The sequence below is a fragment of the Ambystoma mexicanum genome, chromosome 8 (assembly GCF_040938575.1).
Source record: "Ambystoma mexicanum isolate Mex_15411 chromosome 8, UKY_AmexF1_1, whole genome shotgun sequence".
In the NCBI taxonomy this organism is placed as follows: Eukaryota; Metazoa; Chordata; class Amphibia; order Caudata; family Ambystomatidae; genus Ambystoma; species Ambystoma mexicanum.
The window spans coordinates 590,269,273-590,285,470 of record NC_090929.1 but is presented as its reverse complement, the minus strand read 5'-3'; the positions used below and the strand labels follow the sequence as shown (position 1 = coordinate 590,285,470).

The following is a 16,198-nucleotide window of genomic DNA, read 5'->3' as shown; positions in this document are numbered from 1 at the left end:
TTGCAATAATCTGGTCTGGAGAGGATAAGTTCTCTCGCTAGAGTAATGCAACTGTCGGGTGAAAGGAAGGGCCTACAGGCATTGATGAGTTTGGATGTGTTAGCTGCGGCCAAGGCCGTGGCGTTAACTTGTCAAGTTAGGATAAGGGTAGAGTCCAAATAAATACCTAGGGTTTTTACTTCTTTCGAGACCTTGATGATGTTGCCGTCTAAGCTGAATGATTCAAAGGATTTGGAGAGTTTGTTGAGACGGTGTTGAGTCCCCATGAGGAGGAGTTCAGTTTTATCTTCATTCAAGTACAACCCATGTTGGACCATCCATGTCTGGATGGTTTGATAATGTTGAGTGAATCGGTGTCAGTGTCGTAGGAGCCAGAGATGGGTATGAGGATTTGGGTGTCGTCTGCCTAATTTGTGTAGGTGAGACCCAAGTCATCAAACCGGTCAAATAGAACTTCGTAAATATGTTGTTGTATAGTGTGGGTGAGATGCATGAGCCTTGGGGTACACCACAAGTGACCGGGGCTGGCGCAGCAATGGCAAGAGCTGAAAAGACTCTCATAGTTCGATCTGAGAGGAAGGATTGTATCCATTGGATAGCTTTAGGTGAGAAGGAGCTGCTGAGACTAAGTGATTGTAAAGTAAGTTATGAGTGACTAGGTCGAATGCAGCTGAGAGGTCTAACAATAGGAGGAGTGCTAACTTTCCCTTGTCTTTCAGCACGTCCATTTGTACTTTGGGATTCGAGTAGTGCTGTTTCCGTCCCGTGTCTAGGGTGGAAGCCAAATTGATGAATACCAAGTAATTAGTTGGTTTCCAAATGGTTTTTAATCTGGAGATAAACTGCTCTGTCCCAAATTTTGAGTAGTAATGGCACTGTGGTTATTTGATGGTAGTTAGTCGGTATGTTGGGGTATAGTGTGGATCTTTTTAGGAGCGCGAGGACACAAGAGTCTTTGAGGTTGGTTCGCACTGTGCCGCTATAGAAAGAGGCATCGATTCATTTGGTGATGTAGGTGTCAGTTCGGTCGCGCAGTGTTTATTGAGTGAGGGCGGACAGATATCTCCCTGACATCTTGAAGGTTTGAGCCGAGAGATGATTTTGGTGGTTTCCATGTTACAAACAGGTGAAATTCAAAGGGTGTGCCATTATTGTTGATGGCAGGACTAGGGGTTGGTTGAGAGTGGTCAGGTTTCAGGCTGTTTTCTTTAGTTTCAATTATGGTTTGGAGAAGGGCTATTTTGTCAAGGAGCGTTTTTGAATACCAGAGCAGCGGCTCTCATCTTTGATGAAGACATCTGGTGGTGTCACAGGGGACTTGAGTTCTCTCAAGATGGCAAAGAGTTCCTTTGACTCTGATTTGGCGTTTGAGATTCTTTCATTGTACGTGGCACTTTTAGTTTGGATGATTGCTTGTTGATAGTTTTTTGAAGCTGTGGAGAAGGCTGCTTTGTTGAGGTCAGAGGGGATTTTTTTCCAGTAGGATTCTGCGGCTCTTTTAGTGTTGCACAGAGTTTTCAAGTTAGTAGTGTACCAAGTGTTCAGGTGGGATAATGGTTTAGCTTTGCGCAGGGTAAGAGGCTCTATTTTGTCAATAGCTGCTTGGAGAGTTTGGTTATAAAGGTCCAACATGTCTGATGGATCGTTCGTTTGAGGGTTATGTTGTGTAGAGATGTGGTGGAGCAGGAGTAGGATGTTGTTTACTGTCATATTACGTGAGTTTCTAGATAGTGCAACTGGAGCCATTGGAGGGATGGACTCACCTCCTGAGTTATTGGCTATTTTGAACATGATGATGTGATGGTCGGACCATGGGCAATGTGAGTTGGATGTTATTTTTGCGTTGATGTTGATGTCCACTAGCCAGTCCGGAGTCCGACCTTTGGTATGTGTCAGGTTGTAGATCCGGTGACTTTAACATAATGCTGAAATGGTATTTGCCAGGGCAGGGGCATGGATGTCCTTCGGGTCATTGAAACCCAGGTTAAAGTCAACTAGTAGTAGGGTATGGGAGCTAGGCTTAGTATTGGTAGAGACGAGTTGTGCTACATCATCCTTGAAGGAGGAGATAGGACCTGGGGATCTATAAGTGAGGTGAATATTCAGCGTGGTAGATGGGGTGATGGTCCATTTAAACCCTCTCACATCCTCGAGTAGGCAGATTCAGCAGCCTTGATGAAATGCTATACCTAGTAACAAATGCCAGCACTCATGCTGATGTGCCAAGTCCCATGTTCCTCCTCTGATTACCATTCTTTATGGGAGATAACTTCAGTGCAATCACAATCAAAGGTGTGCCCTTCGAAGTGCCTCTCGAATTCAGGCGAAAAGGCAGCTTGCTGAGTTGTCCATCGTCAGCGCCAGACTTAGTTATATACCAATGCAGTGACATGCTACCCATGGAGAACGAGGTTGACTCTCTTTGACATAGATTTGATAGTGAAAACTTGAATTCATCTATCGATATGAATACAAGTGAAAATGTGTGGGTTTGAGAAATGTGTGGGTGGGTTTGTGGCTTCGCATATGTTTCCCATACAATTCCACACTGTTTCATCAATCTGCACCAAATGTTGCACAGTCGCCTGTTAGGAACCCAACGGGCATTACTGGCTGAATGATATTTGAATACCCCACCCCTTTCCCAGCATTTCAGCAAATGTCAAAACTATGTGTGGGCTTGTGGTTTTGTTGCTTGTCGAAGCATTGTTCCTTATACAATTCCACACTGTTCCACCAATCTGCACGAAATTTTGCAGTCACCTGTACCTATGAGCTAATGAAAGTCTGGGCAACGCCGGGTATATCAGCTAGTAAAAGATAAATGTTATTATCATTATGCTAAAACAAGTAACATATGGAACAATGTGTACTATACATCTATAGATACATATATATATATGTATATATATATATATTCTGCATTGTGATTATCTCCGGTTTTATTTTAGAGCCCTACACAGTGGGCTTCAGCCAATCGAGCTTAATCCATTTGGTTGGACCATCAGATTGCACTTTGCATGGATTTGTGCATGGAGGTAAGTGTCTGCTTTAATAAGGTCTCAACCATCTATTTGCTTTAATAATTGTTTTGATCTCTGTAATGTATTATTTCATTTCAAATCTGGAATGCAACTCCTGAGCATTTATATGTTAATGTATAACAGTTTACACCTTTGAACTTCAGATACAACCTGATATGTGCAGAATCAGTAAAGTGCCAGAGACAGGACAGCATTAAGCAAAACAGATCTAAATGTAGGATTACAAAGATGCACACACTAGGACAAACACGAGACAGAATAACAATGCAATAACATCTGTGAAGTCAAAACTGTACCCATACATCAATTGAACCAGCTTCTTAGGTGCTTAATTGATAGATTTAAATTCATCTAGCTAGGGGGTTTTGTCTTTTTTTACCAGCAATTCTCAATATGGATGCAGTGGTGCGGGTGAAGACTTTTGGTTGGAAAAAAGAACACACAGAAAAGCTGTGCAAATAGCTGGTATAGCCCCTAGATGGATAACGTTTTTTCTCAGAGCACAAGGAGGCAAACTCTACCCCCAAATGGTATCCATAATCCAGAGTTACGTTGTGGCATTCATCCCTACATGTCAGATCAATGGGGATTGTAGTTCAAGCTGTATGACCTTTCCTTTACTATACAAGAAACCTTGGGCCTAATTACAAGTCTGCCGGTCCAGAAATAAGTAATGTGCCAGCAACCTTTCTGGACTCGCAGGCTATAACTCTGCTTTTTGGGGCCTCTGCGCCCGGCAGGTCGGTACCATTAGCAAGGGTGCTTGTGCTTCCGAGTCCCCATTTCGGTGGACTCCACGGGAATGGGGACTAACATTGTCCGGCACCTGACTTCCCGATCCGCAAGACTTGTAATGTCCCTGTGGCACCGGGATCTCGGGTGCCAGAAACAGTGTTACGGGTTGGGGGCAACCCGCCGGTGGCACTGGTGGGTTACCGCCAACCTCGTAATGAGGCCCCTTGAAAGGGATTTTAAGAGTTTCAAAGTCTTGTCCCACAATCCTATAGGAAATTGACATTGGCTACACGCATGTGATAGTGTACGGCAAAGCTGGCTGCTCCATGCCATCAATAAAGCCACAACACTACCAGACAAGATAATTTGTTATTTATGGGATGAACTGCTTGCATAAATTCCAAGACAAAGATGATTGTAAGTAGAGACTACTCTCGCACAAGAAACATCTTTGCAGGATAATGGCTTCAAACTAGATGATCTCAAGGTAAAAGAAAATCCTTGCAGGAACTCATAAAAGAAATTTGCAAATCAAAGGTAAAGGCGAGGGTTGGCGCTCACAACATTGAGAGAGAGCAGGCCATCTCGTGGTTATGGATGTTCTACTCAGGACCAATATTTGTGGAAGTTAGGGCCCTCAGACGAAAGGTTGTTTTGCAAACTTGGAACACATATATTTGAGGTGAACAAAGTAAAGATGGAACCCAATGGACCGCACAAACTTGCTTTCTTTCTTTATTGTTATCATATTGACAGTATGTCATAGCTATTTGCACCCTCCCCATTCCCATTGAGCTCTATGGGGGCTCAAATGGGAATGGGGAATGGCTTTTTCAATGGGGACTTACCAGTCCTGCAAAGGTCGGAATACACCGGTACGTCCCCATTGAACTATACCGGTGCCGTACCCGTTATTGGTGGCAGTCATGGCCTAAATAGCGCCATGACTACCACCAATCTCGGAATGAGGCCCTTTGTTGCTGTGTTGCAATAGCTGTGTTTATCAGTGAAACTCCTGTCCCACTTATGTTGTCTTTTCCCCAAGGAGATATCTTTAAACAAAGCAATTGCAACCTATACAAAAATCAAAGGAGGAAAGAGAGTTTGTGAGGGCCCCAAGTGCAAAAAGATTGAAGAGGCTTCCTAGGCTGATGAACTTCATAAAGGAACGGCAGAGTGAGCAACACATATTTAATGCCATCCAGGGAGTATAGCCTATCCAAAACCCAATAGAACTGGCAGCATTGGACCCAAATCTCATCAAAACTTTGTAAATATCGTGGTGCTTACAGCTATGTATATTGATGGTATTCAAACAAAAAAGAGAGATAAGGGGGTATGTGACACCAGCATGCCCTCAACATCAAGGGATTGACCCTTAAAACTTTACGACAACAAAGCTGGTGCTACTAGTTGCAACCCACTATAGGTGGACCCTATTTCTGTCCCATATTCACTTTTGGGCACACGAACAAGCACTAATGGACACAAATTTGTAGAAAAAATATATATATTGTATTTATTCAATTACACTCAAATTTTAAGAACACTCGGTGTGAGCACTGTACTTCTCAATACTCCTACAGCGAACATCTAAAAAGAACAATTCACAGAATCATATGCAAATGCCTGAACCCTTCAATTGGTGGACTCATAGGTACGAATTCTTAAACTTTGACTTTAAAGTGTGCTGTGCTGTGTTGTTTCTCACACTCAAACATACCTCGCTTTGCACACCTCACTTGAACTCGTTTCATTCACTCTCATCTTCAATCATTACCATCATCTCGTTCCACACACACAACTAATGCCCGACATGTTTCTTTCCGTTGTAAATTTTACTGCAAATAATGTTCGGAAATTCTTCAGGGGCTTTCGTGAAGGATTAAACAATTGTGCATACAATTTCTGTCAACATTATAGTCTAAAACTCAATAGTGACTACTGAAAACAATCGCATATCGACATTTCCAGTTGAAATCTTAATCGTCTCTTCTCCTTAAGAGTTTATAGTCCCTTTATCGTCCATCTATCTGGAGGGGGATCACCACCTATCGGGGAGCAACAAACAAACAACAAAGAATAGGCGTATTAGTAGCCTATTCAGCTGCTCAAATCATCAGATTGCCATGGTTAATTAATGACAGCCATGAATCAAAGTAAACCAAACAAACGTTTTGTGGTTGGGAAGGCGTAGCTATACATCTATCGTGGATCACCAGTTATCAAATTGTGTCAAACTCCATTACTAGGTTAAGGTGGAAGAAAAAGGGGGGGGTGAGAGGAAGAGGTGGAGAGGAGGGGAGAAAGCGAAAGGAAACATCATTGCATCCCTTCTTCAACCGTTAAACGGGTAAAGTCGATTATCATCACTCACCCTTTAGTCAGGCATTAGTCCACTGTTCTTGTTATTGTGGATAAATGGAAAAGGGTCCTCTCCCGTGTGTGAATAAGGTATTTTCATTGGGCTAGAGGGAAAATATGAGATATATCCCATTACAATCTGAGACCGAACGACCATTGGTGCGTAAATCTAGCGTATGTAGGACTTACTCAATCACAAGTATTCCTCTGGGCGTACTCGCACCATGTGTTGCAAATGCCAATTCCAGTGGATCGAGTCACGGTTGTTTTATCGCGGGCCATGTGCGAGATCTTCTTCTCTCCTAAACTAAGCCTTTGTATACTCCTTGTTAACATGCTCTCTGTTTGCATAAAGATTGCATAGAGGCTGACGCTTAATGTTTCTGTTGCCTAACTCTGATTCATGCTACAGACTATGTACAGCTTCATGCTGCCACTATGTTTTGAGCCCATAGGCACGCCTACAGGCAAATGTGTAGTCCTTCTTTCTACTTTTCTTCATATCCCCTTGCAATTTGCAATCAGTCTGCAGCGATTACTCATTACTAATATATTTGTGCCTCTGATGATCCTAATCTACAGTCCCTCCCTGCACTAAATCAAGTATATTCCAGTTAATAATGTTACTGCTGTCCTTCTATATTGCTCTTAACACATTCCCATGGTTGCTCCTTTCAATATTACCATCAGTTTTAAGACCTACTTTAAGGTGAAGACCATGTAGACTCTGTGGGGCAGATTCACAAAAAAACTATGCAAATGAAAGAAGCTGAGAGGATGCACTCGTTAACTATAATGTGCATGTCAACTTAGTCTCAAAAGCAACCTGTGCATTTCGGGAGGGGCTGGACAGTGTGCAAAGATGCGCTGTCCAGCCCCTTTGCATACTTCAGTACACGCTCCCGACACTAATGTATGCCAGGCTCCCATCAACCAGGTGTTTGTTTGCTGAGAGCGCATTACACAGAGGTCATTAAGGGGCCCATCTTGTTGAAATGACATAAAAATAACATTTCCATCCCCCTTTGTCAGATGGAAATGCTAGTGTGACAGTCGTAGTTTAATCTGCGGCTGTCACACTTCAAAAACACATCATGGCGGATCAGAAAGGACCCTGCCATAATTTGCGCCTCCCCTGCGCTTGTTCTGAACTGGCCAAGGGGGAAGAGCCTCATTTCTGTGCATTTTAAAGCGCATCCCGTTTGAGAATTCGGATGCGCTTAAAAACATTCATAAACACCCACTTCTAGTGGATTGTGTACTCACACCTATTACTTATCTTTGATATTTCCATATCTCAGCTTTGCTGCCTCAGAATTATTTTTCAGTAGGGGGCGCTGTGCGTCAACGCCTGTCGAGGGAAGCTTCCATATTGACGTCGACATCATTGCAGGTATACGTAACACGCAGCGCCCATTGTCCTCAGTTCCGTTTTTCCACACTTCACAACTTCGAATGCATAACACATAGTTCCTGACAAAAATTTGCAAATCTTCTTCGATTTTCTTCGCAATTTCATGCAAACCGTCATCTTCAGCGTCGTCCACTACTCGGTCCGGCTTAAAGAAGTGCTGTGAGGGAAGTTGGCGGCAGGTAAGCCTAAAAAATCCCCCTCATACACCTTCCAAACATGACATTTCAGACGAGTCGAGAACTTCTTCTCCTCGTCGGACGAGGTCTAAATGGTCCCGTTCGAGAAGCGGTTCACACCACTCCTCGGCTTCGAGGCATGGCAAAAAGAGGCACCATAGACCGCCTTCCTCCTCGTCATCCAGTTCACTTGAACGGGTCATTTGCCCTTTGCAGTCCAGTACACCGGCTCAGTGGGAGGAGTTTAGACTCCGTATGATGAAGGTGTTCGAGAACGCAGCCTTGCCCCCCTCGACAACACCTAGAGGCGGTGCTCTGGTCGAAAGATATAGGAAGCACAAAAGCTGTGTATCTTCGGACCCGGCCGCCGAATCTTATCGAGAGCGATTTCATCCTTCGAGTCAAAAGAAAGTCTCTTCGAAGACAAAGAAACCGACGCCATCGATGTTGAAGGTAAACTCGGTTACAGAGCCAAAACATGCGTCATCGGCGCCAACGGCGCTGTCACCAAGGAAAAAGACACTGACGCCTCGAGTGTCAACCTCCTCTGCAATGCTTTTGTCAATCCCCTCGACACAATCGCCAAAGCCATCACGTTGTCATCGAAAACATAAAATCCGTTGACGCATTTGTCGTTGACGTTGACTATTTTGATGGTTTCGGCTCCTGTTATGACTAGTATAATTCCTACTTTATTGGAAAGGACTTATACACAAGCAGACTACATTACATCCCTCTCTTCAATTTATGAAGAGGCAGAGGAGTCCTCTGAAGAAGAAAGACCCTTTGGGTTGCAGTATGGGACACCATCAGTACCTGAGGAACTGATATCGGAGGAGTCTTGCATGAAGGTTTTACAACAATGTCTTCATGAAGCCAGTGGTATTGATACTTCCCCTGAGATTGATTTTAGAAAGGCAGACCCTGGAAACCATGCTGAAGTTCCATACAGACAGCTAATGACAAAGGTCATGGAATGTATGGGATGGTCGAGTCTCATGCCTGTTTTTGACCAGGACGATCTCACTGACATATTAGTCAAAGGACTACAGGAAGACCCTATTGTCCCTTTCCACCATGGCCTGTATAGGAGAGCTGCTTCAAATTGGGAAACACCCGAGGTTATCTCAGCTGTTAATAAAAAAACTGACAGCCAAATGCAGAGCCTCTAGTTCAGACCCAAACACCCTATACCAGAAAGTCTGGTAATACAAGCAGCCGCTTCTTCAGGTAGACAAAATGCCTATGATCCCACAGGATAGAGATGATAAAAGGTATGATGCTATGGCCAAGAAAGATTCCTCGGCCTGCAGTATGGCTTTAAAATCTGCCAGTGCTACGTGCACGCTAGCACGATTTACACACACCCTTTGGGAGTGCATTTCAATGGTGGCTGAACATATCCCAGAGGGGGATGAGCGAGACGGTTTTCTTAACATTGTCAAGGATGGGAATGACGCTATGTGCGAATCCCTCCAGATTGGTCTCGACTCTGTTGATAGCATCAGTAGAGCCATGGCGGCTAGTACAGTGATTTGCAGATTTGTTTGGTTGCGAAAGTCAGGATTTGCTCCCGGCGTACAACCCAGACTTCTCAACATGCCCTTTGACCGCACGCATTTATTTGGGAATAAAGCTGATGAAAGTTTGGAGAAATTGCAAACTTCCAAGGCAGCAGCAAAATCAATTGGAGCCGCAATAAGACAAACTCCACTCCGCCCGACAGGTATGCCTTGGAAGGGTAGGTCCTTTCACTATTAATCCACATTCGGAAGGGGCATAGGACAGCCAGCTCAAAGAGGACATAAAAGATTCCCCTGTGGTGGATGGGGGAGAAGTACTAAGACCGTAACAGCAACGGCTGCCTTACCTTCAGCCACTGCGTCAGCTGCTCCAAAACCCCTCTGAGGTCTTCCTGCACAAGACTGCAGTAGAAGTCAGGTTGTCACAGCATCTGCCAGAATGGCAGGCTGTTACTTTAGAAGCTTGGGCATTGGAAACAGTTGCCCAAGGTTACTGCCTACCTTTCCTGCAAAAACCTCAGGGTCATACACTGGGTAACAACTCTTTGAAAGTTCCAGATCGACTCCTTATGCAGGAGATATTAACCCTGCTAGATAAAGGTGCAATAGAACCAGTACCTGTAGCGGGGAGGAACAAGGGTTGGTGCTCCCCATATTTTCTAATCCCCAGGACAGACGGAGGATTGAGACCCATCTTGGATTTAAGAGACTTGAACAAGTACCTCAGGAAGGACAATTTCCAGATGGTAACCCTCTCTCAAATCCTTCAGGCACTCCAGCTTCAGGATTGGATGGTATCATTGGACCTCCAGGATGCTTCATTTCATGTGACCTTGAGCCTGGGTGGTGGGTGCTGCAGCTGCCCCTGCAGCTTCCTGGCCCTGACTGGTGTGGACAGCAGATGAAAATGCTGCTTCTGGACCCCGGGTGCTGGGGACGTCAGCATCAGCTGCATCTCCCTGACCCTGTTGGATGGGGGCATAGCTCTCCCTGCATGGCCTCTGACACCTTGTCCACCTCGGCCACCCTTCCCAATTGTTGCCCTCCAACTCATAGCACTGATGGAATGGTGCAATGGGAGGCGCAGCTATCAATTGTACTGGGCAATTTCAGTGAGGGGGCAGTGTACGTGATGTTAAACATACCAGTGTGCTCCTGCACGGCTCAATGTAACCCCAGGGGGAAATAAACGGGCCGCATAATGCACAGGCACCCCAAAAATGAAAAATGTGTACGCAACTCCTCGGCAGCCCACGTGAAAAGAACAAACGCTATGCAGTATGCTGTGGCACCCAGCAACACAAAAAATGCATACGCGAAGGACACGTAAGGTACAGTGATGTTAAGAAAGGGGGTATGTGACACACAGGGGCACCCACAGTATGCAAAATGCGTACCCGACTCACCGTCAGCCTCATAAAAAAAGGGAAAAGTACACGTGCCTGTGCGCGGAAGCAAATCCACTGCCAAAACAAAAAAGCTTGCACTGTCGCAGTAGTGATGAGATTGCGTGGAAACGAAGTTCACACGTCTGTCTGCTATAACTCGGACAAGCGTGTGATGGTCTCCTACGCACTACTTTATCCCGATCCTGAACGCCACGCCCAACGTTCAGCACGTGTCACGTAACTTACGCACTTAGGCTCTTTCCTCTGTGCACAGTCACTCTGTTTCCGGCTGCCCACGTGAGTAACACAGAAGACCCACGCTCCTGCCTACCAGCAAATTTACCTGCCTCCAAGTGTCCTGAACTGCCTCGTACGAGCCATCTGTTGCTGCCTGCCCACTGTGTGTGCCTGCTGCCCACGTGCCCTACAATTTAGTGCCTGCTGTAGCCATTGTCAGTGCTCCTGTCGTCGGACCTGTGACCACCTCTGCTGATTCAGAAGCCTCCCAACATGTCAGACCACCGCTCCACAGCCCAGCCCCAGGACCACCTTGCCCACCCACACCTGCATCGGGGGGTTGCCATGTCTGGACAAACATCATCTGAAGCAAGTGGCAACCCCCTGGCAGCGAGACAGAGGGCTGTCAGCTTCAGCGCCAAAGAAGTCCTGCGGCATTATGAAGCCCTCTTCCACGTACCAACGCAAGTCGGCAACGAAGGACGGTAGATGATCTGGGCTGAGATTATGGGTGCCATCAACGTGGGACTACATCCATGTGCACAAGCGCTGTGAGGACTACAAAGCCAGGACCCACAACAAGGCCTGGCGCTTCCTCAAAGCTGGTGACAACCAAGGGGGTCACCGGGGATGCTTGAACATCAACAACATGCAGGTCCTGGAGCGGTTCTACCCAGCACTGCATGCCCAGGTCATGGATTTGTAGCTCTATCTGAAGTCGACTGGTAAGTGTCCATGTGTTGGTGCCCTCAACAGTGCATGCACATGTTGATGTGTGGTTGGAGTGTGGTTGGAGTGTGCACCTTGACCTTATGGCAGGTACGCCTCTTGTACGGATGTCTGTGTGCATGTCCCAGACAGTGCTGCATGTGTGTCCATTGAGGCACATGTGATAAGAACAGTGTTACTGTTGCAATGCATGATGTGATGCAGCATGTAACGATGTGCATGTGGTTGCTTAAATGTGGCTGAGACGTGGCTGTGTGAGAGGTGGGACACATGCGTGCTGTCATCAGCATCATGGACATGCATGGTGTACATGTGCATGTGTCTGAGAAGTGAGTGTATGTCTGGCCAACACGCCTGGATGGATGTTACTGGAGCATTTGAATGTGTGCTCGACTCTTACTGCACAATTGACATTAGTGGACTTTGTGATAGCTCTGTGCCCTGCTTCAGGACTGTCAGGTGATGTGTATGAATGATATGTGTATGTCCCATGATGCATGTGAGGAGCATGCACAATTTGTATGCGCTGACAGTGCCTTGTCCAAGGATGTGATTGTCTGTTGTGAAAGACAGACATGTATGTGAATGTGTTCAGATTGCATGTACCTGTGTGTTGTGGAGGGTGATGATGGTTGTGACCTTTACCAGTGCACATCATGTGCATATGTTTTGTGCCAAACACATATATGTACAATACCCTGATTTATGTGTTCTATGTCTCCCTATCCACAGCGACGTTGGAAGAAGAGGGCGGAGAAGGTGCTGTGGAGCAGGGCAGCAGGGATGCCTCCACCAGGCACAGACGCAAGGCCCAGTCACGCCCCCAGCTAATTACATATTCGGAGAGCGAGGAGACTGGTGCTGCGACAGAGACATCGCCCGCAGCTGCTGAGGGGAGGTCCAAGAGGGCGATGGTGGTCATGGACTCCTCAGCAGCGGGAGGGACAGGTGAGCTCGCACAGGGGCATTCCACTGCGGAAGACGCATCCAGGTTGGTGGGGGAGGAGGAGGAGGCCGCATCAGCCCAGCCCATGGGGCCCGGCAGGGGTGATGAGTTGTGTGTGACTGGTGCAGTCCAGACTCAGGGGCAGGAGGCAGTACAGGTCGCCATGGAGGTGCCTGTGCCTAATCCTGCCCCTGGGCCTGCGACTTCACCAGTATGCACGTGCGGGCATGCCACAGGCCGGACCCATCCGCAGGTGGTGGATTTCTCCACACAAACGGAAACACCAATGCCTGCGGATCTCGCCATTCGAGACACGGTGGAACCGGTGCTAGCCGGTATTTCGAAGCATACAGGCACCATTCGTGATGATGTGCAGGCTTCCAATCGTGGGTTTGCAGATCATCACAATGAGGTCTGACGTCTCCTGAACTGGTTAGCTCATTTCCTGGTCTAGATTTGGGTGCATGGGCTGGCCACTAATGCAACTCCCTCCTCGTCTTCCTCCTCTGTGCGTTAGTCATCCTCCCTGGCGCCTTCCGGCCCAGATACCACCAGAACCCCTGTGTACCTGTCCAACCCCTGGCGTCCCATCTGGTGGAGATCACATCCCTGACAGAGTCGGGAGTCGACGTAGGATCAGCCCAGGTGGTCACCACGCCATTCCATCCGATGACAGGAGCTCTGACAATGGAGGGAGAGCAGGCACCAAGTAACAGGGCATGTGCACGACAGCCCTGGGTGTTGTCATCATTCAGGAAGCTGTCCTTAAGGAGCAGGCACCGGGCAATTTGGCAGCAGCAGGCTCGGAGTAGGAGGCTACAAGACTCGGGTCATACCATCTCAGAGTGGCAGGTATCGGGCATCAGGCAGGATGCCCATGTGGACTTTTGAATGAAAATCTCATTTTCATTATATTTGGACTATACTTTTATGGACATAGACTTTTTTTGTTTCTTCCATGTACATATTGAAAAGTTTATTTTGGACATATCTGGAGAATATATTTTATTTTGTTTTCTCACAGTAATTGTTTCCCTGACTTTTTTGTTTACAGTTTGCTTCTTTGGTTTCTTTGTTACTCTGTTTGGTGTCCGTGGTAATGACCATTGTTGTTCATGTATGTGCTTACTTGCATGCATGTGTCATGTTTGATATTTATTTGCGTGGGGCATATGCACAAGTGGTTGACCAGTGGATGTGTGTGAATGGTGAGTTTGGGTGTGCATGGTCAGGGGTCATTGGCTTTCAGATGTACAGCATCACTGTGTATTGGTCCTCACTGTGTTTGGGTGGTTAGTGAGTGTGGTGACTAATGGGAGTGTGAAATGGTCACGTTTTTCTGCAGGATTTGCTTGATGCAGTGTAAGCACATGGATTGCCCTTCACCAGCATGTGTGTGTGCTGTTTTCATTGTCTGTGGTGTTGCATCTTGCACTAGCAGTATATTTAGCAATGTATCTGTTTGTACACATTGGCAGACCAATGCGGCAGTCTTGGTGGCTACCGCACTGTCTGATTGGCATGTACTCATTCTGGACTTGAGTCATTCCTCGTTGCTTGTGCTTTTAGTACTTCTCTACCCTGATGCACTGTCTTAATCTGCATTGGTCACCTGGCTACCCTCTGGACTTGGGGAAAAGTCCCCTCACACGCCACTTGCACACCCACACTGTCTCCCTGGCATCCCCCAAAATTGGACTGTTTTTATGTATGGCAACAGCCACCTACCTGCACTTCACACCTGTTGTCTGCACTTAGGCTTGGACTTGACACCAGCTGGGCACAGTTTCTTTGTTTTCTAGAATTTTATTTTTTTGTTATGATGTCCTTCACATGTACTGTCCTGCACCATCCTCAGACCCTCTTTTCTCGCTCTCCACTTCCCATGCACTGGCGCCATCTCTATGTCACCTACCCTACAAAATTCGGTGCCTCTGTCGTCACTGTCTTCCCCCTCCGCAGACTCATAGCGGCTTGTTACACTTGTGTATATGCGCATTTTTGATGACATATCATTTGATAGGATGTCATGTCATGTCCTTCACACATGGGAGGAACAGAAATGTGTTTATTATGATCTGTGCTTTGGTAATGTCATCTTATTGAGGCTCAGGCCGTGACACGCCTGGGCAGTGTCTGTTCATGTGGCACACATTGCGGGTGCTTTGGAATCTGTCACTGTGTGACTATTTCTACATGGCAATTATTGACATGACTTTATTACATGGACTGCATGGTCTCACTTTGCCATTCACTTGTGTGATGTGTATATTGGGAGATGGTTGCAGACAGCAATTGTGTTTGAGCAGCTGCCACACTCAAGGATGTGGCTCAGGTGTATGCATTTGTTTCTGTTTGCAGGATATTTTTTTGACAGGACGTTCTAGGTGGTGTCACTACACGGCAGTGAAGGTACATAACACGCCAGTGATGGAGTGTACATGTGTCACATTGTAAGCATCCAGCATGCAGGTAATGTACAGTCTGGAGGGGGCTGCCTGCAGGGTGGCGTGATGGGTGCTGGGGTGTCCCATGTAGTGAGGGCTGCCTGCAGGGTGGGGTGAGGGGAACTGGGGTGTCCCATGTAGTGGGGGCTGCCTGCTAGCTGGGGTTTCCCATGTAGTGGGGGCTGCCGGCAGGGTGAGGTGATGGGAGCTGGGGTGTCCCATGTAGTGGGGGCTGCCTGCAGGCTGGGGTAATGGGGGCTGGGGTGTCAGAGGTGTTGTGGGCTGCCTGCAGGCTGGGGTGATGGGGGTTGGGGTGTGGAAGTCCCATCAGGAGTGTTATGCTTCCTGTGGATTTGTGCAGGTATCGCAGGTTGTTTTGGAGTGAATAGGGTGTGGACGGGGTACACGCTGAGTTCTCGCGCGATTTGTCTGGGGTGCGGACAGAGTACACGCTGAGTTTTCATGCGATTACCCCATCCGCACCCCAGACAAATCGTATGAAAACTCAGCATGTACCCCGTCCGCACCCCAGAGAAATCATGTGTAAACTCAGAGCATACCCCATGCGAACCCCAGACAAATTGCCTGAAAACTCAGCACGTACTCCATCCGCACCCAAGACAAATCACGTGAAAACTCAGCACGTACCCCATCTGCACCCCAGACAAATCGCGTGAAAACTCAGCGCGTGTCCCGTCTGCACCCCAGACAAATCGCGTGTAAACTCAGCGCATACTCCGTCCGCACCCCAGACAAATCACGTGAAAACTCTGTGCGTGCCCCGTCTGCACCCCAGCCAAATTGCGTGAAAACTCAGCACGTATTCTATCCGCACCCCCAGACAAATTGCGTGTAAACATGCAATTAGGCTGTGGGGGCTGTATGCTGGTCCTTGGATGGCGCAAAGGCTTTTGCCATGTTAGGCATTTTACTTGGTTTTTACTGCGTGTGGGGCCGTGTTGGGGGCGTTACTGGCGCTGCTTGATGTTCCTTGCGCCATGGCTAGTGATGCTTCGGGAAATCAATGAATATGCATCCCGCGCTATTGTTTCTTTGCGCCTTTTCTGCGCTGGATTCTATGAATCGGGCTCTAAATGTTAATAACACTAAATGTGTGCACTGGCTGATATGTAAAGAACATTCATGGTGGGGTTCCAACTTCCTAGGAGATGACATTCTAGAATGGGCCATGTTA

General features: G+C 47.0%; 1 protein-coding gene across 2 annotated transcripts in view; it reads left to right on the top strand.

Annotated features, from left to right (window-relative positions):
- ACOT7 (acyl-CoA thioesterase 7) overlaps nucleotides 1-16,198 on the top strand; it is a 1,725,032-nt gene that overhangs the window by 840,815 nt on the left and 868,019 nt on the right. For both annotated transcript variants that reach the window (XM_069610292.1, XM_069610291.1), the window contains one exon: nucleotides 2,952-3,038. In XM_069610292.1, the coding sequence (XP_069466393.1) occupies nucleotides 2,952-3,038 (87 nt within the window). The remainder of the gene's footprint in view (nucleotides 1-2,951; nucleotides 3,039-16,198) is intronic.